Source organism: Phoca vitulina, unplaced genomic scaffold (assembly GCF_004348235.1).
Source record: "Phoca vitulina isolate PV1807 unplaced genomic scaffold, GSC_HSeal_1.0 scaffold5, whole genome shotgun sequence".
NCBI lineage: Eukaryota > Metazoa > Chordata > Mammalia > Carnivora > Phocidae > Phoca > Phoca vitulina.
The window spans coordinates 53,441,721-53,463,993 of record NW_022589708.1 but is presented as its reverse complement, the minus strand read 5'-3'; the positions used below and the strand labels follow the sequence as shown (position 1 = coordinate 53,463,993).

Sequence of the window (22,273 nt, the reverse complement as noted above, 5' to 3'; positions counted from 1 at the left end):
CTGGGCTTCTGTATTATTAAGGGGAAATGAAATTATGCTAACATTGGCTTTATCTCTGTTCAGGGACAAGCTTAGCCACCCTGTGTAGAAAGGACCACAGAACGTAAAGGTTGGGAGGAGGAGGGGAGAGGAGGTAAAAACATCAATGTGAGTCGGTGTAGACATGTATCACGACTCAGGGTGGAGAAAGTTACTCTGCGAGTTTCACTTTCGCCAGGTGAACCAGGAAGAGGGCAAAAAAATAAAAGGCACACCCCTCTGTTTCTGTTGTGACTATTAGATCTTCCTCCTCCTTCCACAAGAGAACGACCTCCTGGGTGTAAGACCGTGTTTGTCGGAGGATTACCAGAAAATGCTACTGAGGAAATTATTCAAGAAGTCTTTGAGCAGTGCGGTGATATTACAGCCATTCGGAAAAGCAAGAAGAATTTTTGTCACATTCGATTTGCAGAGGAATTCATGGTTGACAAAGCCATTTACCTTTCCGGTACTTTGCATTACATAAGGGGTATTCGAGGCATTTTTGTTATGTTTTGTGATGTTAATAGGAGCTTATTTCCCTTTTGCCTTAATGCACAATAAAGTCCTCACAGTTTGGGGATGGAAAAGGAGGACCTCTGCCTTTTCCCTTGGCTGCCAGAAGCTGTATGTTAAGTCTGTGAGTGCACTTCGCGGCAGGAAGGGTTTCCCACCACCAGTCTTCAGGAATTCCATCGAGTTTCTAATTAATGTTCTCAAGTACTTATTAGATAAAAAGCAATATTATGAATACTGAGGACCATTATTATTATTATTATTGGATGTAATTCCCTGGGGGAATAAAATACTCTCTCAGCATAATTTCAGTTTTTCAGAGTGGTTCACTTTCTAGACCCCAGGGTACCAAATCAAGATCAGTTTCCTTGCAGAAAGTAGTCCGTAGGTCCTAGGGGAAGACCTGATATCACTGCCCAATTGCTAGTGCATTTAGAGTGGGAAAGCCTACCCCAGGATACCTGCTTCTCGGGTGCCAATTGATAGGGAGATTTTTACAGATGTTGAAATTAGACCCAGTGCTGCCTGTGGGTGTTGGGGCAAGTGCATGGAGGCTGTCCTCGAGGCCTTTGCCAAATCTGAGAACTATAGATCTGGTATTGGTATGTGGTCTTAGAGAAATGTGCGCTTAGAATCAACTCATTGCCATTCCCTCACGCTCTCCTTCTGCATGTTTCAGTCTGTCACTCAGCACACCACCTCCCTATTCCTGAGGCAAAGCTAATGAGGGAAGGTGAGAAAAGAATAGGAAAAAAAAAAACCAACTCTGAATGCTACTGCCAGGCTTACTTAATTTCTGCAGGCAGCTCTTACTGCCATGGAATTCCCTTGCAAACCCCAGAAGCCTTGGGGTTATTCCAGCACTGCTGCAACTTTGCTGAGCCCAGGCAGTGCTATGGAGAACTTTAAAGCCCTTATTCCAATAAAACCTTACAAAGCGGGGAGGGGGACCTGAAAGCATTCTAAAATAGAGATGGAAGACGAAACATAGAAAAATTATTTTACAACACACAAATAGCTATGTGTTTTACTTGTCATGTATTCTTGGGCCATAGCTTCAGAGTAGTCTGTTACACAGTTGGGGATTCTGTTGAGTGCGTGGCATTGGGTCTCACGTGCCTCAGGCAAGATAACCTCTCTCTGGCCTCCATTTTCTCATCTGCGAAATTGAGGTAGTAACAGTACTAACTCATAGGATTATTATGAGGAATGAATCAAAATAATGGATATTAAGTGCTTAGCAGGGCACCTGCAACAATAGGAACCATTCAGCAAATGGATGTTTTGAACACAAATATCCTGAAGATGGTAAAGAAAGACTGATGCTCATTTCTCACAGACCTGCCCCAGGGAACCCGGATTGTAACCACGGCTCAACCATAAAACTATTTCTTTACTCCACCTGATTAAACGAGAGGGTTAGAGTAGATCAAAGTGCTTTTCAGCTCCAACATAACACAAAGTTTAGACACAATCAGAAACCCTGTGAGACATTGCCAAAGATGAACAGGCCCAAATTTAGGCACGGGAGAGGTATTCCTGTATTTATTCCTTGACGCTAGGCTCTTTCCAACCAGGATCCTGGTCCTGCTTCTGAGCCAGGTGCCTGATGGCTCCTTGGTCTTCCCCTTTGCAGCAGGAGGAGCCCACAGCAAAGGCCGCACCTCCAGCCTCCCTGCCTGGAGGCACAGCGATCAGCCACCCTGGGGAGGTTGTACATCAGTCCAGGGAAGATCTGAAAGGCTGATTAACTGGAGGGGCAGGAGGGAAGGAAGGCTGCCCGTCCTGTGTGTTAGCTCCTACAAGCCCATACCCAGCTGGAAGGCCTAATTTTAGGACTGTGTTCACAGTTGAAGGCCAAGCTAATTTTAGACTCAGCCTCATCAGGATCTCTTTTAAGGCCTTAATGATGATGTTTTGGTGAAAGAGAGGGTACTTTTTGGAACCAGAAATATCTGAAAAGTGATGCTCTGGACACGAACAGAAGAAAGACGCTTGGCCAGTTAGGGCCGCTGGGCAGCCTTAGGCGGCATTTCCTGCTCAGCTGTTAGTGTATGTCACCGTGGCCTGCTGACTTGTTAAGTTTCTATGGCCCAGAACCAAGATACGCTCTGCTTTAGCATGAATTCTGCTCATACGTGATCGATGTGTGCGTTTTTGATAGGTATTATTGTATCTTCCTATTTTTAGAGAACATCATTTAAACCTAGGAGTGAGAAGGGCATAACAGGAATCAGATGTGAGATCTGTCTTGTATTTGTAACTTCTCAAAGTTGTGAAGTGCCCTACAGGGAAGAAGTCAGCCTCTGCAGGGATTTTCAGCAGAGTTTCAACACAAATGCCGAGATAATCCATTGAAATCTAGCACGGAGATCATGAACATCAGTGTAGTGCAGCCTAGCATTTCACAGTGGTATCTCATTTGCAAAGCCCCTACACGGCAAAAGTGCTCGTTTTGCTCTCTCCTCTGGCAGCCCCAACAGCTGTGATCCTGCTGGGACCTAAATTTATGTTTTTAAAATCTGAGTACCCCAAACTGAAGAGCAGCCTCAAAGCCAAGTCTTCTTCATTTTGAAGTGAGGCTGGCTGTCTGGTTTCAGTTCTGTTTGTGTTGATTTCTCAGATCAGGTTTCTGCACATGATCCTTATAAGTTGGGTAGCTCACAGTAAATCCCCCAAAGGTTTCCAGGCCCATTTTTTTTTTTTTGGGTCCAGCTCTGTGCTCTTGCACAGGCTCCCCTGGCCTTCAAAGATTGCGTGGACAATTTGTGCAGTGCCGCATGCCAGATGAGGTGCTGCAGGGCTGTAAGAAGGCAGCGGTGAGACCTCTTGATTGAAGGTAAAATAGTCTCCTGTGTGCCCCAGAGGATAAGTGGAAATAAAACAGCCTTGCAAAATTGCCTTGGTAATTGTGGCTTTTGCAGCTGCTGAGAGAGAATGGAGCAGCATTTTCTAGGGGAATGAAGCAATAACCTGTGAGTGAGGTGTTGTGGAATTTACTTTGTAGGTCTTTTTAAATACCATATTCTTTATTTACCCCTACTCTGCCTTTTTCAAAAAAGAATTTAAGAACACTTACACAATAGAGTTATTATAAATTGAAAATATAACACCACGGCCATAGAAAGGCAGAGAGGAGAAAAATGCTACGTGCCAAATTTGTTTCCGAGCTTCCTGGAAGCCAGAGGGAAGAAGGAGTTACGGTAAGTGCCCCGGTTCTTGAGGTCATCCTCTTAGTAACATTGGGTTGAAAGATGGGTAGGTGACCCTCTGAGACACCTCCCAGAAGCGTGTTTATCCCCAAATCCGTAATAAGCTGAACTTGGCAGTACTTCCTTATCACTGGGGAGAAGGGTAATTGCTTCCCACCTCCTACGGGAAGAATGCAGTGCCCTTTGGGCAAAAAAAAAAAGAAATAGGCGAAAGCCCCCTTGCCCCCACCCCCAGGGTGCCTTGAGGGCCCGGACAAAATGGTGCGATCATCTTGGCGGTGACATTGTGATGCCACCGGCCTTTCTGTTGCTTTCAGGTTACCGGATGCGATTAGGGTCCAGCACGGACAAAAAGGACTCGGGCCGCCTGCACGTGGACTTCGCCCAGGCCAGGGACGACTTCTACGAGTGGGAATGCAAGCAGCGAATGCGCGCGCGCGAGGAGCGGCACCGGCGCAAGCTGGAGGAGGACCGGCTGCGGCCGCCCTCGCCGCCGGCCATCATGCACTACTCGGAGCACGAGGCCGCGCTGCTGGCCGACAAGCTGAAAGGTAGGGGGCCGCCCGCGCGTCTCCGCCCTGGCGGGAGGCACGGCCCACCGCAGAGAAACCCCGCCATCCCCCCCCCCCACACACACACACAACGCCCCAGACGTCTCGGTCCCTCCGCGTGCTGAGTGCTTGCGGGCGACGTCACCCGGAAGCAGGAGCCGGTTGGAAGCGCTTCCTCCTGCTGTCGGGACAGAGCCCCGCCCCTTCCGCCGCTGTGCTCCGAGCACGCGCGTGTACGGCCGCTCAACACGGTTCGTGGGAAGAGGGGCGGGAGAGTCATGCGCAGTAGCCCCGGAGCGGGCTCTTGTCTTCGCACCTGTGTTGACCGAGCGAGGCTGGTGTCTCCTGTGGGCAGGCGGGTCCTGGTGTGCCTCCAGCTCCTGGAGTTTCCACCTACCTGGACTCTTCGCAAAGCCTCCTTCACGCACGTGGGAAACGGCGCTGGGGTCTGTGGAGGGTAGAAGCGAAATGCAGAAAGGGATCATCCCTGCCTTCAGAGATGGCGTTGAAGGGACACTGCTGACACCTACAGAATAAGTAGTAATAAAAAGGAGTACATTTCATTTCTTTAAAGTTTGCTGTGCTCCTTTCACATGTTTGATGCTATGGGGGATAAAGCCATATGCAGGCTTTAGTACCTGCCCCGGTGAACTGCAGATGATTGGGGAGGGGCCAGATTCTACCTCGGGATCACGTGTATGTGTGAGTTCTCTTCCATTATTGAGCAGAGTCACGGAATCTGAGCAGCACCTGCATTTACGGGCAAATGATGGTCAGACCTTCCTCGCGCCATTGGGGGCATCAGGTTAGAGTGGCTGGCCACACCCAGGTGTCTCAGGTAGTACAAAGCCACTGGCTTGACTGTGAAGCAAAGTAGGAGCGACGTGCTTTGGGAACACGGGGGCAAGTGTTGATGAAGGTATCGAGAAAATCTTCACAGAGGAGAACTGTGCAGGATAAACAAGGTTTTTCATTCCCAGGAGAAGAAGGGCCTTAAAGACATTCCGGTCAGAGGCCGGAGCCCTAGGAAAAAAGACACAAGGAAGCAGAGAGGAAGGTGGCACGGGAGGGGAAGGGTAAGGGGCCTGTTCCAGCGCACATGAGACCGGCATGGAAGTTTATAGAGCAAGGTGGAGCTGGAAGAGCATTTTGGGGCCAGATGGTCGGGCCCTGAAGCTGCCCCTGGATTTGGGTTTTACTCCATAAGCAGTGGAGAAGCCATTAAAGATCTCTGATGAGAAGAGAGATGTGATTGATCCTTGGAGTGTTTTAGAGCATAGCTAGTATATTGCTGGCGGCGTGTAAACTGATCGGGTGTTTTCACTAAATGAAATGTGTGAAAGCTGCTCAAAACCTATTTTAGGAGGATGGGAGGTTGACATTCTGTTTCTTTAAAAGAGAATTCTTTTTAAAAAGGACTTCTGCTTCTAGCCCTTGTGCCCTTTTCAGGCCTTGGGAGCCCCTAATCAGCTGCCGCCGTTGTGGCTGAAAGCTCCCCAGTGTAACTACCGAGGGCTTTTTAGCCAACGGCCCGTGTTCCACTGCTCTGGGAGGGCCTGTCTTACAGACATAAGTACATAGGCCATGGGTGTTCCTTTAACAAAAAGCACACGAAAGGCAAACACAGGCATGATCTCCCTTTTCCATTCAGGCTACAAATCATAAGGAGTGGCCAGAGTGAGAAAGAGCAACATCCTCAACCAGGAATGTTGATTTTGCAACAAGTCGTTTTTTCTTTAATATCCTGCACGTTGTGCATTATCGGCTTCCATGCTCCACTTAGACGTGACAAAAACTGGCGCCTTGGTTCTGTGACCTCTTGGAGGGATTTCACAAAAAGTTTGGTGTCCTCCTATTCTTTTTAAGGAAACAGTACACAAATGTCTATGCACTTAAGAGGAACATGGCGTTGCCTTTGCTGTGGGAGGGTCACAGATTGGGATGTCAATTGGGTGAAGTAATTTGCAAGCTTTGCCATTTCAAAAATATATATTTATATAGATGAGTATAACTTGCAGAATTTAGGAGCTGCACCTTCGCCAAGTACTGTGTGATCCGTTGAGAGAACAGATTGGAAAATTTAATAGATGGCAGTTATAGTAGAATGAACTAGCTAGGGATACAGTGCAGGCAACCAGTCAGGTAATACCAAGCTTGACAATTTCAACCCAAGCACAGAGTTTGGAATATAAACAGTATTTAATTGCTTAGGAAATTGGCTGCCTCAGAGAGGAAATCTACTCCATGCTCCTTATAACACTGCAAAGCCAGACTGGAGGGGCCAAGGAAACTGCTTCCCTGAAGATGACTTCATTGATGTGGGGATAAAAAATAAAAAATGCAGTCAAAACCCAAAGTAAAGGAGCCTGAGTAAAAAAGAGGATGGAAATACGATCTGAAAATACCTAATTGAATTTGATTTTTTTTTTTCCTCCCCTGAGAAATCATGCTATCTTAGGTTTATTACAAACATTTTCCCCCATTTTACATTGTACTTGTTTATTCTTGCAGTTTGCTTTTTGAAAATCAGCTCTATCTAGCAAAATCTGCACAAGCCAACTCTTTATTATGATCCACAAGGCCCTCTACATGCTGCCCGGTGTTAAAACTCTGCACATAGTAAATACTTAATTCCTTTCTCTCTTCCTTAGCGATTTGGAGCTTTGAGCATGTTGCATTTCTGGCCTCTGGTGCCACCAGACGTGGTGGGAGGTGTGGGGGGGTGGGTGATGCGCCAGCATTGTGCAAATATTTGTGGAGCTCTTTACCATATACCTGGAACTGTGCTAAGAAGCACGGCGGGGGGGGGGGGGGGGGGGGGTGGGCAACAGCACACGCGCCCCTACCTCACAGAATTTAGGCTTCTGGCGCGGTACAGGCAATTACTAAGCACCATGTACTTCCCGTGGTGGTGTGTGAAAAGTGCAGCGAGCTATTCCAGGAGCGACCCGGATCCCAGCTGGACCAGCGGCAGGGTGAGGGGGCACATCTCCTGAGATCAGCTAACCCCAGATCCAGTGGCCACTGGGCCTTCTTGAAGGCGCAGGAGACGTCAAGTTGTAATTATTGCAGTGTCTTAAGGCGGTGTCGGTTACGTTAATACAAATTCTAAAAAAGAAAATTAGCGGGCACCCTGCTGATTAAATAGACATTGTTCTGAGACAATTCCACTTAATGAAGACTGACTGGGAAGTAACTGCTCACAGACCCAAAGTTTATAGCATGGCTTTGAGAAAGTGAGAAGGAGCTCAATAACACCATAATTACACTTTATTGGAAACAGTAGCACCAGGCAGATGAGATAATGAATTTCAGCGTGTCTAACACAGACCATCCACCCCTGGAGGAGCCCTGTGTTTGGACTGTGGAAGGAAGAGATTGATTAGACGGTGAGAAAGATTATATCCTAATTCACTGGAGATTTCTCCTGGCAAGAGCATTTAAAAGTTTTTGTGTACTTTTTCCCCCTTTGGAAAAGCTTCACATAATCTTTCATTATGTGATGAAATGAAGAGTTTCTCTCTGCATCAGGTGAAGTTTTGTCAAAGCTTTGAAGCAGTGCCCTTGGGATCCCCCTGGCATGTCCTCATGAATTCAGTTCTCCTGGGATCAGCATTCCTAATTTCCAGAGGGCTAAACTCGGATTTGCATACAGAATGGCCCCATGTCAGCCTGCCAGACGATGGGGAGGGGGTGCCAATGGTGCCGGCGTTTTGCTGAGACAGTTGTCAATATTTATGGTTCCGAGAAAGTAAAAATCAATAGCACTGTAAGCCAAGTGGAAGTTCCATTAGCTAAAAGCCAGGCTTCCTTCTCAGGGCAAGGGAAATGAGAAGCGCGGGAGCCTGTTTGAGAATCAACTTCCTTAGGCGTTATTGACCTTCACAGAGGCAAGATAGGCCATTTCATCTAGAAACATTTTGCTTGACCCAAAAGCAGGAATAACCAGTGCATTTTCATATTGCCACCCACCCCCTTAATTTTTTTTTTTTTTTCATTTTTGCAGGTACTACAGAGTTGGGGGAGAGTGTGTGTGTGTGTGTGTGTGTGTTGGAGGGAGAGGGGTGCATTAACCATTTGTATCACCTTTCCTGCTACCTGTGATTTGGAGGATAGATAAGGTTACACCCCTTTTAATGGTTCATTGAGGAGCCAAAAAATGGAGACTTGTTTAGGGATGTCCAATGTTGAGGGACACATAGTGGAATTTTAGGGATGTTGTAGGAATAATGCTTGGCGATCCTGGAATCCCATTCTGCTTGGGTCAATATGTGACTCTACCCTGTAAGCTGTTCCCAGCTATCATAGAAACCAGAAATCAGTGATAGCCAGATCGACACACCATCCACACGATTCATTTTGTGTATGTGTGTGTACGTGTGTGTGTATCCCCATTTTTGGGGGGAAAAATGTGTTGTAGAACATCTTCCTTTTATCTCATTCTCAAGACATTTTATTCAAATATTAATCTCCTCTCCTGTTATTCCTTTATAGACCCAGCCATAAATAAGTTTTCATATTGAGTGTTCATGGCCTGGCTCTCATCCACCTATTGTTCTGAAAATCAAGGCCAGATCTCCCTCCATACACAAAGGGGGAGAAAAAACTGCTTACCAATTTGAGTCCTTTTCCCCTTTATTATCTATTAATCAGTTTGATTGAAGTTCATCACGTGGCTACCTGCTGAGTCCCTGGGCTCTGCGTCATGGCCCTGGGGTTTCAGACCTGACTGCAGCACGGGCCTGGCCTTTGAGGAGCTTGCAGTTCAGGGGTGGCTAAAGGATATTCTGGCAGTGGAACCATGACTTACAAATATAACATGAACATGTGCCAGCGATTTTATTTAACTCATTTAACGAGAGAATCAGTAAGACGTTAAAAACTGGTTCAAAAGAGAATTTGCTCTATAACAATTTATATTTTCTACTGGACAAAAATTCATCTACATTGTTATGGAGAATTATTTGCATTCTTATCAGTTCTCCACAATTTATGTTCTGTCCCTAAAGAGTTGTAAGATAGCCTGATCAAAAACAATTAAAGATTCACTCCCCTGTAGAATCAGATAATTCTGGGGGCTGGAGGCCAATGGAGAGGGTCCTCTAGGCCATGGCCAGCATTTCACTGAAAGGATCTGCAGTAGTCTCTATGCCCATTTCCAAGTCATGGACATTTTTTTTTTTCTGGATGGGGATGCCAGGTGTTAAAGCAGCTATTCCTTAAATGGGTGTGGGGGAGGTCAGGGACAGGGATTTGCAAAGCTCATAAGGATCACATCAAATCCTTTCAATATTCTCCACTGTCTCAGCTGCTACTTTACATTTAAGGGTTTTGTTATCTTTTAACTTAGATGAGCTCCCAGCCAATTTCCCTGGTTTTCATTGACCGATTTCTTCCAGTGCTTCCAAAACTTTAATGTGCATATGAATCACTTGGAGTAGGATGCAGATTCTGAGTCAGGAAGTCTGAGTAAGGGTGAATCTGCATTTTCAAGGAGCTCCCAAATGAGGCTCAAGCTTTAAGTCTTTGAATAGCAAAGATTTATCCCATGTGCAATTTTTTAAATGTCTACTATGTGCCAGGTGCTCAAGAAACATGAAAGAGAGGGAGGGAGGTTGATAAAGTCTGAAGTAAACAGAAATGAAATGAGATGGGTATGGCTTTAGGTAGTGACACTGAGGGATGATAGTCATTATAGTATTATTTATTCCTCACAAAACTAAAGTTGGTCATTATTTTCCCAGAATTAAAAATGCCTTCAAAAAGATTTTTTGAGTCTTTTGACAAGCTGGTTAGTTAGTGCCTTACTGCAGAAAGTTCTGCTTCTCTGTGATTATCTGACATCATTCTTAACTTTCGTTGCCAGTGGTAATGACCTCAGAGGCCTGAAAGGTAAAGGACCAGTTAGCTTAACTGCCAGGAGAACATTTATCTCTGAGAGACACCGTGAAAATACTCTTTAACACAAAATTGAAGTGTTTATTCCCATCTGATGTTTCCCAACTTCTGACCACTGAATTTGTGGCTCTCGAGCACTAATCACTGCAAGCCTATTAGAAATAGTGTAATCAAGTATAAACTGCGAAGAGAAAAACTCGAAGGGACCAGAAGATTGAAATCTGTTTTGGAAGTTTTATTCTCATGTTAGCCCTTCAAAACTGGAGACCCATCCATAAATGAGCAATTACTATATAGAGTGACTAATGTCTTAGTAGCAGGTTATGTAGGGAGCTGTGGAAACATAGCAAATGGACACCTAATTCATGTTAGGGTTGCAGAAAAGCTGACTTCGTGGAAGACACTGAAGCTGAATCTTGAGGGAAACAGAACAGGTGGACCAGAAACCTGAATGCTCCTTCCTAGAGTGAGTGCACAGACAGGCAAAGGCATGGCCATGGTGTTTAACAAAGGAGAGAGCTATAAGGGAATGGGGGAGGGATGGATTGAAGAGGAAAATGCAAATCAAGAAAAGCCACGGAGTAAACGTGCAGTAACCCAGGTGTGACATCGCGAAGACCCTGATTAGAAAACACTACACAATTTTTAATGAGCAAATGGTTCATAGTCACTCCTTAATGCACCGATCTTCCCAATTCTTACTGTGTAAAAAGCACATCTGCACATTCTAGTTTCTAAACTGCACCCATGTTCAGAGTTATGCCTAAGCATGTTCACAGAAAGTATTTGGAATTTTTATAACTGCATCTTTGATGTGATTTTTACGAGCAGTGTTAATTTCTTTTCACATGAATAGCTTTAATAATGCTGCAATCTAAATCCTGTTTAAATTAGTTCTATATTGTTTTCTGTTTTCTCAATGATCTTCCCACTGAATACAAAATTGAATTTACAGTTGGATATTGAAAATGACCACTCCCAATCCCTCCTATAGCCATTCAGAGTGAGTTGCTGGGTTAGTCTTACTTAATATAAAGTCACTTCTTACATAGCAACAGATATTGACCAAACTTACCAGTGAGCCTTAACTAATGTCTTCACATTTAATTTGCATGTCAGTACATCAATTATACATTGGCCTGGCAGTTTTAGAAAGTTCAGAAATGAGGATGAAATTGGGAGTTTTCAAAAGTATATACTTATTTTAAGCTAATGGAATTCTGCCTACAATCACTTGTGTTACCTATCTTTTAACCCTTGTTAAAATGTGAGCAAGTCTCTTGCTGGCTCACTTAATAAATTGTATATTTCCAATTGCTTAATCTTAAAACTGCTGTTTTCTTTTTCTGAAAACTATCAAATAACTATGATCTGCTGGTGAACTTATGCTCTCCATCTAGGAGTGAAGAACAAGAAAATTTGGTTTTCAGATCATTTGAGCAAACATACATTTTAAAATTGAAGTGTGTTCTCCCTCACAGTAAGTTAGTGTATTTATGAACTCAGTGACCACAAGCAAGAGAAGGAAAAACAATCAGTAATAGGAGGGAAAGATAGAACAACATTGTTCTCTCTGCTAGTAAGCTCAACAACAAAATCGTGAAGGGTTTTCTTTGCTCTGTGTTATGCAGAGATGAAAGTCCCAGCAAAGGGTAAAAATGGTACATGGAGTCAGTGTTTTCTTTTTTGTTGTTGTTATTTTTTAAGAGGGGGGGAAGCTTTCTTATAAGTGTTAGGTTTATTCGTGCTGTCTGTTGGGAGGTCCATTCTCCTAACATATATTGGCAGGGAAAGAGGTAGAGAGTGCGTTGCGGGAGGCAAAATTTATTCTGACTGTAACGGTCACAGTGGGCCTCTCACAAACATAATGCTAAATTATGGGCCTCTCCATGGGCTGAACGTAATGTTAAGTTGTATGATGGATTTTATCTTACACAAGCCGCTCCGGTCCATGAAATGAGATAAGAAACCATTGCAGCTGGAGTTCACAGAGGGTTGAGCTCAGACTGAAATTCCAGAGTTAACAAAATTGGATGAGCCAGCTGTGAGACTGCACGCGTGTGTTCTGAGCCTGTGCTTTGAGATTTTCGAGGAAAGGCATCTTTGCGGGGTGCCCCATGGGCGTTCCCAGGGCCTCTTAACTCCTCTGGTGAAGGTGTGAGGGTGGAGGGGGCAGGTTTGCACTGGAAAAAGGCTCTGATCCCCAATCTCCAACTGCCCCTGCCGCAGTGGGGGAGGGCCTGGCTGGGTACTGATCAGTAGTGTGCATTTGATAGATGCTTCCACCCTGGAGAAAGCAGAGCACACCCCATTGTGGGTCAGGCTGATCCTGCCTTCATTCAGTGCACACACCTCTGGGCAAGCAACAGCCACAGCAAAGAAGTTGTGTCCCGTCTGGGAGGGGGCCTCTGGCAGAAAAAGTACTATAGATATTTCTATCCTGCGCTATGAAGTTCACAAAGAGCCCCAAGAATGAAGGTTTTGTATGATGTGTAACATACCAACAACAGCGGTTAATTAAAAAACATCTGGTGAGTGAGGTAAAACTCCTTTACCGAATATGAATCACGCTCTGTCCAGTCATCTGGGTGAGTGTGTGTGTGTGTGTGTGTGTGTAAATAATATATAATATACAAAAATATATAATAATATAGAAAATATACGCACACACACACATAAACACACAATGCATAAGGATGTTTCTGATGTTCCTCCAGTGGAGGGAACATACTAGGTACTCAGTATTTATCAAATAAATGAGTAAGAATCTGAATCTTCCAGTTTAATTTTGTTACTGATTTTTAGAATTCAGAGCCTACATAGTTTTCTTGAAAAATATAGGATATTTTTCTTAAGTCACATTTTTCAAGGGTAGAAAAATAAAAGTGGAAGACGTCTCCCCTCAAGTTTGCCTGGGAAGTATGCAGTGAGCCTTCAACAGTAGGATCGATTAATGTTGTGATAATTGACATACAACTTCCAGTTCAATTAACTTAATTACCTTCAAACTTGCTTTTTTTCCCCCTACTTTTAAGCTATGCAACACAGGTCTGTTCTAGTAACCATTCCCAAACAGGCAAGTTTATTTATTTTCTTTCAAATAAACTCTATCATTTATTTATGGGTAGAACCTCATTCCCCACTCCATCCCCCCAACCCCCATACATACCTCAAACCAAGTTCAAATTGGTTCCAGTAGGCTTCTAGATGGCTTCCAGAGAAGACACTGACCACCCAGATAACAAATCCTCTTTTGTTGAAAACAAGGAAATATTCTATTTTTCAGCCTAATTAAATATGTTGTATTAAACCTAAGATGAAAGTAGTTTTGAACTGTAGTAGAAAAAGAATTGACTAATTTCTACTACCACCTTGGGAACAATATCTTCCATTACATCCAGTTTTAAAATAGTTTAATCTGTCATCCATATTTTGACACTAACTCAGCTGATTCTGTCAGAAAACTAGTATCATTGTATAATATACCTGATGAAAGAATAAAGAAGTGGAGACCAGATAGGTTAATAACAGTTTTTCAAGCCAGTCTTAAGAAAGAGAAATCAGGGTTTGGCATACCATGTTACCAAGAATGCCCAGAACAGATCTAAAGCTGAACTCACCAGGTTTGGAGATGAGAGAGTGACCCACCATTTGTTTCTTGGCTGGCTCTATGGCACCATGGAATTAGAGGCAGAAGGGGAAACCAAACAATGCTGGAGCAGCTAGTCTTAGGAAAGCTAATTTGTCAAGTTCGGAAAATGCATCCATGAAGATGGTCCGTGTTCTGTCTTTTGAGAAGAACCCAAAGTAAAGTTCATTGTCTTGCCTTGGCATGATTTGTACTTGGTGGTTTTCCGTTTCCAGATGATAGCAAGTTTTCAGAGGCTATCACAGTGCTCCTTTCCTGGATCGAACGAGGGGAGGTGAATCGGCGTTCTGCAAACCAGTTCTATTCCATGGTGCAGTCAGCCAATAGCCACGTCCGCCGGCTGATGAACGAAAAAGCCACCCACGAACAGGAGATGGAAGAGGCCAAGGAGAATTTTAAAAATGCCTTAACCGGAATCCTCACTCAATGTAAGTAAAATTTTGGGAGCCATCTGTTTTTGTTGTGAGTTTGCCTTTTCTTTTGCATTCATTTAATTTTTGTTTTCATTTGGGGGTAAGTAGTTCAATAATTTCCCATTTTACTCCATATTGAATGGCAAACCTCATAACCTATTTCATGTCCTGTGGCAACTTGGAGGAACACGGACCCTGCCCTGAGAGCTTACTTCTCAAGGTGAGCAACGTTTCTGTAGCTTTTCCTCAGAACACCACACCTGGCCACTGGGGCAGGGCAGCCAGATGCTTCTGTGCCTGCTGGACCCACCACAGGTCACACCGCACCTGCAGGGCACCTGCCGGGCGGCTGCCCTTTACCATGCAGGACATGACCTGCATGTCCTCCTAGTGCCGACAGTAGGAAGCAGACCCCGAGCACATTGTCCTTGAGCTTTGTTTAGGATGAAGGCGCCATCAGAAAAACTCCTCCTCAGGATCCTTTATTTGAGGTGAGCTTTCGCTGTCAACATGGGCAACCCAGAAGTCGAGGTTTTTCTACAGTATTATTTTTTTGTCCTTTCTTCATCTCGAAAGCAGATTGCCTTAACTGCTTAATGCTGGCGATTTTTCATGTCCAGACCCTAAATTGATGAAGGGGTATAAATAGGCTTTCTCACAGAACAATAGTCAGGGTAATTACCCAGGGCTCTATTCAAAAAAAGGGCGTAAATTTTTTTTCCGGGCACTCTGTCTGTGTCTGTAGTTCACGTCACAGTGGCATAACGCATTGCGGTTGCTGATGTTCCTGTGGTTGGTAAAAGCCATCGAATGACACTGTAACAATGCCCTGCTCTATTCGGTACCAGGTGCAGGGTGCCACGTGGGACGGTGACATATGCGATTTACATATTCGTTCTGAGAATGAGGAATTTTTTCAATGATACAGTGTGCCAAAATGTCGATCACCTCTTTCATCAGTGTAAACTCAAGGGACGATGGATCTATCTGTTAGGACTGGAAGAGAGAGGGACATGAAAAACCAGGCTCTCAAGTGGAAAGGTGTTTTATATGACTTTGTTGTAAGAAGACCATTTTTTGCAGCAACATAAAATATATAAGAAACGCACAAACATGAACTCTGGTAAGTGACCAAATATCCAGTAGGACACCAACCTGGGCACCTGTCTTTATAGAAAAGGAATAGGAAAAACAGAAGTGCTGTCTCATCAGACCATTATCAGACCACTTTCCCTTGATGCCCAGTCATGAGGAATGGCCCTTCCCCAGACCGTGTACACCCAGCAGTTCTGAGGTTAGGGTTACTAGGGATAGGATAAAGAACACTAATATTGATTCCGCCTTTAAAAGGAGGGAAGCACGGAATGGATTAGTGGGTGGAGGGGAGGTAAGGCTGGCTTGGTAATGGAGAAAAGGAAGAGAGGGAAAGGCAACTCAACTCTAATGATACAGTCCCTGCAAAGTAATGGCAAGCCAAGTGCATGAACACTGGGATATTACTGGGTAACTTTTGCTCACTAGCATCAATTTAAAAACATTTTCACTCTGTGACTTCACAGTCCCACCTGGCAGGGAAGACTCAATCCTTGAGCCTAACAGTGAAGGTAGAAAGACAGCCACGCATTAGAATAGGGGAGAACTTCGGTGTCCTTTGGCCGTATCTGTTGAAAGAAGCACCTGTTAAAAAGAGGCCCAGCTCTTGTGGCTGAGAGAATGCAACGTGCCTGACATGATGTGGGGCTGAGCTGGTCTCGGTTTGAAACCACAAGAGAGAGAGATGAAGAAGTCTGGCACGTGGCAGGATCCAAACATCAGCATTTGATTACCGATAAAGGCTGAATTGGAACGTGAGGTTGAGGTCTGCTGTAACAGTGGGCTTTCTACTGCGAGGCCTCCAGGGGGAGCATCTGGCCACAGGCAGCCCTGAAGCCCTTGGCCCCGCTGCACAGTGAGGGGAGGAGCAGGGGGGAAATGAGCAGGGGTACAGGCAGGCTGGTGGGCTGCCTCCCTGGGAAGGAGAGAGTGAAGGGCGGGAGTAGGACCAGGAATTTTGGAGGGAAGTCCACCTCATGGAAACCTAGGAGTGGAGACTCCTATTCTAGATACCTCTTTGGCACCTCCACTGTGAAATATCAAAAATGGAATTCTTGCTTTTAATTTTCAAACCCATTCCTTTTTAGGTTTTTCCTTCCTATTTTAAGGAATTCTCAGACCCAAATCCTACAAGTAATTTTTACCCTCATCATCTCCCTCCTCCAAAGCCCGTATTCAGGCCATCAGGAAATCCCATTGTGTCAGCATTCAAAAATGACTCACTTTTCTTCATTTTAACTGCCAGCATTCAAGTGCAGGCTGCCTGAACTATGGCAATGGCCTGGTGCGTCCGTTAGGCCTGGTGTCCACCTGTGAGTACCAGAAAACCCTACCCAACTGTGTCTTAAAAAAGTGAGGTTTTTTCTTTTCATACTTGGTAAAATCCGGCTGTAGATGTTTATTGGCACAGGTTCAGGGCTGCAGGGCTGTCAGGCCTGAGGTGTCTGCGAGGCTGTTAGCTTTTCCTAGGTGATGGTCAAAAACGACTGCTCTTGGTCCTGCCATCACATCGTTTCTTTTACGCGCTCGAATCACGTAAGGGAAAAAGCAGAGGACAGGCTTGTGCCTTTAGGGCAAGAAAGCAAAACTTGCCCAAAGATCCTCAACAGACTTCCGTTTACGTCTTACTGTGCGGAATTATTACATGTGTCCATGCCTAGCTACAAGGAAAGCAGGAAATACCCTTTTTTGAGTGGGCCCGTTGCTCCCAGAATAAAGCTGGAGCTCTCATAGGAAGGAAGGAGGGGAGGAGGGCTGCCGGGAGGCATTGTGCAGTTTCTGCCGTATACAGTCCCTCCCTTTCCACTTTGATTCTTATTCAATCTATTTTTCACACATCGTCTAATATAATTCACATCATGTCGTCCCCACTTAAATCCCTCGAGTAGCTTCCCATTGCACTTACAATAATATTCACTCTCCCCAGACTACAAGCTCTCCAGACCTGCCTCTTTAGCATCAGTTTTCCCTTGACACGCCGTGCCTCATCCCCACTGGCCTCCCCGCTGCGGAGCCTGTCAGAACTGCCTCCCACCCCTGAGCCTTTGCACCTCTGTCCTTCTGTCTGATGTGCACTGCTCCCCACCCTGCATGCATGAATCCTCCCCATCCTTTGTGGTCTTGGCCGAAAGCCCACCCTTCAGGAGACCTTTCCGCTTCACCCTTCCCCAGTAGTTTCACCCAGTTCGAGGTCCTTCAGAGCACTTACCAAAATATGCAATGATGTCATGATTTGTCTGCTCTTGATTATTAGTCATGCGCGCACACCAAGTGTCTGGAACATAGACTCAGGATGATGAGTGAGTGAGCACATGAGTAAATAGGAAGGATGGCAGGAAGGAAGCCTGAGACAGTTCAAAAGTTCCCAGGGCCCTCTGAGAGTGGTTTGGCGTGGGTGGCAGCACAGTGCGGGGGGCCCGGGCCTTCAACTCTGCTTGTGTGATCCAGCACGTCTGAAAGCTCACTAGCTGTGCCTTTGTTGGTAATTGCTGTGCTCTACCAGACCCCTGGTAGCAGGCTAGGGGGTGTTAGGGGAGTCAGCATGGAAGAGTCAACGGAAAACTTCATGTTGGCATTTCTCAGTTGTAACCACATTTCCCATCTACCTGTTGCTGTGTGAGAGACCCCCCTCAGCCCTGTACTTTGCTTCTGGGGAAGTGTTTCAGCAGCCGGCAGAGCAGGTGAAAAGTCCCAGCTGATGTTGACAGCCCACAGTGCTGTCGTGCCCATCCCAGCCACAGAGGGCCTAAGGGGCCATCATGTGCCTTGGTAGCTAAGGCCCTTCGGAACAACTTCAAGATGGGAGAGACCTTGAATGTGAGTGTGACCTGGAACTAAGCCTTAGAGGGAGAACAGGAAGGTTGCGTGTCTTACTGAACAACCTCAGAATTTTCCATTCTTTCCTAGGTAGCAGTAACCTGGCTAAGCTGCTATGTGTGTGCACATTTCATCACCCTTTGAATTTTAAATACATCTCTTTTCATGTCTGATGCAGTTATGTCTGTTTGTCTCAACCACATTTTCCACTTATCCCAGCTCCCTTTAGTATGGCGGGGTGAGTTTGGCATCGGTACATGGGGCGGCTTCTAACACAATGACTGCCAAAGTCCACAGTGATTGGCACACTCACTGCATTTTCCAAAAGCAGAACCAGCCACACCCCCATTCGTCCACATTAATACTTCTGGAAAACACCGCAGGAATCACATTTCGGCTTTCTCATTTAGAATTAGATCACGATTGTTAAGCACGAAAATTCAGGAATGGCATCTGTTTTCTTTCTCCTAAGGGGCTGGAGATCTGGTTGTTTGGCAGTAACCCTGAGTGCACCCTCCCTCATAAAAGATGTCCACAGCGCCAGCACCCTTCTCCGTAACATCCCATGGTGGTCTCCATTGGAAAGCCGCAAGGGTCAGGAAATTGTTCTGAGGCAATTTGAAAGCAAATATATTGATGAGCTGGCTTATTACAGCAGGTGGAGCTGGCCTGGTGTCCTGAAGGGAGGGTTCATTTGACAACTTCCAGAAAAGTTCAGGCACATTTTTGCAAAGCTCCCAGTATGGTAAGTTGGGTCCCTAGATAGATATTATTGGAAATAGGAGAAGGGAAATTTCATTAAGTGTTAGTCCATTAAACTGGATAAGATGCACCCATCCTTGCTTTGCTTGTCATATTTGTCCTTGCTTTCATATTTGAGCAGATAGCATTTGTTCAAAGGGGAACAGAAATCAAGAGCCATGAATAATAACATAAAGAAAAAGTTGTGATTTATTTCAAGGTTTACGTCAAGATCCAGTAGTTACCTTCCAGCCTTGTTGATGTTCAGTCCTGCTAATATTTGTTTAAGTTCTAACCTTTCTCGTATCTCTGGTCTTCACCCCAGAACCATAGTTTCCATCTAAGCCTTGGCTTTAAGCATCAAGGGGCAGCACCTGACCCAACCAAGAGTTTGGGGAGTTCAGCATCCATTCACCTCTGTTTGGGATCGTTTTTTACTTCTGACCACAGATGTGCAGTTATGAAAGATGTTAGTTGAGGACGCCATCTATCCTGGTGTGGCAGCTGGGGCTTTCTCATCTTTTCCGGCCAGCTGGGCAGATCTCATCTGCTAGATATAGAAGAAAGAGAAAAAAAAATGTCAGCACAGGTGAATCATCTCACTCTTATGTCATCTTATCCTTAGGTCATCCTTGATTCATGTTTATGTCATTTCTTAACCTGTCCATTTGGCAGGAAACTTCCCCAGTTCTCCCGACCAGGAGACATTGGGGTTTTGATCTTCTTTGCTTTTTAAAAATGTATACTTCATAGGCACTCCCCGTAGGCCCGCCCACTTTCAGTTTTTCAGTTATGAGCAAAGCTTGTCATTTCAAAGCTCAGAGAGGAGCTGTTTATAAAGTTCAGGAAGCATGTACCACAGCATTCAATTATTAATATGCATGCCAAGATGATCAATTGTGCATGCCTTGTTACAACACACACTCATCTAATGAACATTTCAACACTGCATGATATCCCCACTTTGGTACTTCCCCAACACGCTTCCCAGTAAGAGAGAAGCGAAGGAAGGGAGTAACATGGGGGAAAGGCAATTGGGAAAGCAGTGGAGAAGGGTTGATTAATATTAATTTTAAGAACACGTGCCATAAATACAAGGAGCAGGACTGGAAAGTAGAAACTATAGAATGTCAGGGCGGGAGGGGAACCTCAGAGATCTTTTGTTTCATAGCCTCTCATTTTCGAGAGGAGGAAACAGAAGTTCTAGAGCAGACGTGACAGGCCTTGGTCATTTAGCAGTTTACGGGCAGATCAGAACCCAGGACTCTTGGCCCCCTGAACGGTTAGCTCTCTACCGCTTTGCCTATGTGTGTGTTTATGAGCAGTGAAAATGAGCAGAGGAGGATATTATAGCTGTAAATTTGTGGCATGCGGGCGGAGCCGAGGGAGTGTTGGGGGGTAGTCGGCACTGCCTTCACACGGAATGCAAATGCTGCTGTCTGGTTAGGAAGTGAAGCCTTTGCCTCCAGCACGGCCCTCTCTCCCCCTCCACGCCGTGCCTACGCTACCTCCCTCGCCTCAAGCGTCTTCCTCGGGCCCAGGCCGGAACCGGAGCCCAGCCTCGGTCACGCGTGCTCCTGGTGCAGCTCGTGGCCCTGGCCCCCTCTCCTGCCGTCTACGGCGCTTTTTTTTTTTCCTTTTTTAAGATTTTATTTATTTATTTGACAGAGAGAGACACAACGAGAGAGGGAACACAAGCAGGGGGAGTGGGAGAGGGAGAAGCAGGCTTCCCGCCGAGCAGGGAGTCTGATGCGGGGCTCAAAGCCAAGCAGGGAACCCAATGCGGGGCTCGATCCCAGGACCCCGGGATCATGACCTGAGCCGAAGGCAGACGCTTAACGACTGAGCCACCCAGGTGCCCCCTTCTACGACGCTTATTAACACGGCCCCTACCCCCTTGAGCATTTCATTCTTTCCTCATTATCTTATGTGCATCAGGTTGTGGGGTCTTCATTTTTTCTTCTAGCAAGACTTGAGGCTACACAGAGACACAGAGGCCATTTACTGGTCCCCTTTCCCGCCTCCCTGCGCCCCACCCAGGTCTGGCACAATTCCCGGCAGCCTATCAGAGACCTCAGTACAACTCTTGGCTGTTGGTCAACATCATAGATGGAAATGAAGGTGGTATGGGAAATTGGGCTAGAGCCTAGAAACTGCAAGACATACTCTAAATGTTGGGCTTTTTGAATAAACCATAATCTCAGCTGACTTTGTTCCAGCATGCCATCCTCCTTCAAGTAGAACATGCAGAATATTCTTCAGCTGAGAACCTTGCAGTAGTGCTATCTCAGTCCTCTTATTAATATTACTTTAACCTGGAGATGGGAAAGCTTAGAACTGCCATGCAAATTTGCTTTGTACGTTTGTGATAGGCAACAGCGCCACCCTCATCTTAGATCTTGAAAACGGCAAACAGAGGAGAGGCCGTTGACTGGGCCTGAAGAGATCCTGGTTCTAATCCTGGCTCGACCATCAGTTAGCCAGGTGACTTTAGGACAGTCTGCTGAGCATCCCGAGTCTCAGTTTCCCCATCTATTCGGTAGTGGAAGGGTTTGACCAGACAGCCACCCCCCACCCCAACCCCGCCCCTAAAGCCCATTGCCATTCCAAAAATTCTGCAGTCCTTATCATGTCAATGACTCTGATCCTTTTTTTTCTGAGTATGTGAAACAGAGCCAGCCTCTCTACCAGGACCCAGCCGGGATGCCGAGAGCTCCTTAGCTGATCACAGAACAGTGGAGCTGGTATCCTCCCAGGCATGTGCCCCGTTTCTGCCTCGCTCTGGAGGTCGTGTCTGCAGGACAGCACTGCAAATTTCAAGCCACATTTGAACCCTGAGAGTGTGTGCGCGGCACCCTTCCGGGGTGCTGCACACTGTAGACAGGTCAGGGTTCCTGTTGGGGAGACTGTGCCTTCCCTAACCGGTCTCCTCTGTCACGTCCTCATCTGTTTTCTTGACTAAAATCGTAAAAGCCTCAGGTGTTTGAACAAATGATGAAATTCATCCACAAATATTTATTGGGCCCCTGTTAAGCACCCAGTAGTGCGCAGAGCGCTGGAGTGACAGATGAGGGGTCTCTGATCTTCCTGTGGACCGTGACCCCCCCTTTCAGGCAGATGGGTGTCATCATCCACATTTCTTCTGCCTGAAAAGCTCTTTCTGAAACCATTTACTTCTTAAGAACATCTCAGCTAAATATTTTTTTTTTTATTTTCTGCCAAGGGAAATTTGGCTTCTATGTTCCTGCTGTCGGAAAGGAATTTTATGAAGTGTTAAAATGTTTTCCGTGTCTGTGGTCGTCATTGCTATCGTTCATCCATGGGAAAAAAATTCCCCTTAACTGCTTTAGCAACTCGGCAGGTTTT

At 45.6% G+C, this 22,273-nt stretch overlaps 1 protein-coding gene across 13 annotated transcripts in view; it reads left to right on the top strand.

Annotated features, from left to right (window-relative positions):
• ENOX1 (ecto-NOX disulfide-thiol exchanger 1) overlaps window positions 1-22,273 on the top strand; it is a 550,829-nt gene that overhangs the window by 386,446 nt on the left and 142,110 nt on the right. For all 13 annotated transcript variants that reach the window (XM_032402958.1, XM_032402955.1, XM_032402957.1 and 10 more), the window contains 3 exons: window positions 281-487; window positions 4,064-4,297; window positions 14,060-14,272. In XM_032402958.1, the coding sequence (XP_032258849.1) occupies window positions 281-487; window positions 4,064-4,297; window positions 14,060-14,272 (654 nt within the window). The remainder of the gene's footprint in view (window positions 1-280; window positions 488-4,063; window positions 4,298-14,059; window positions 14,273-22,273) is intronic.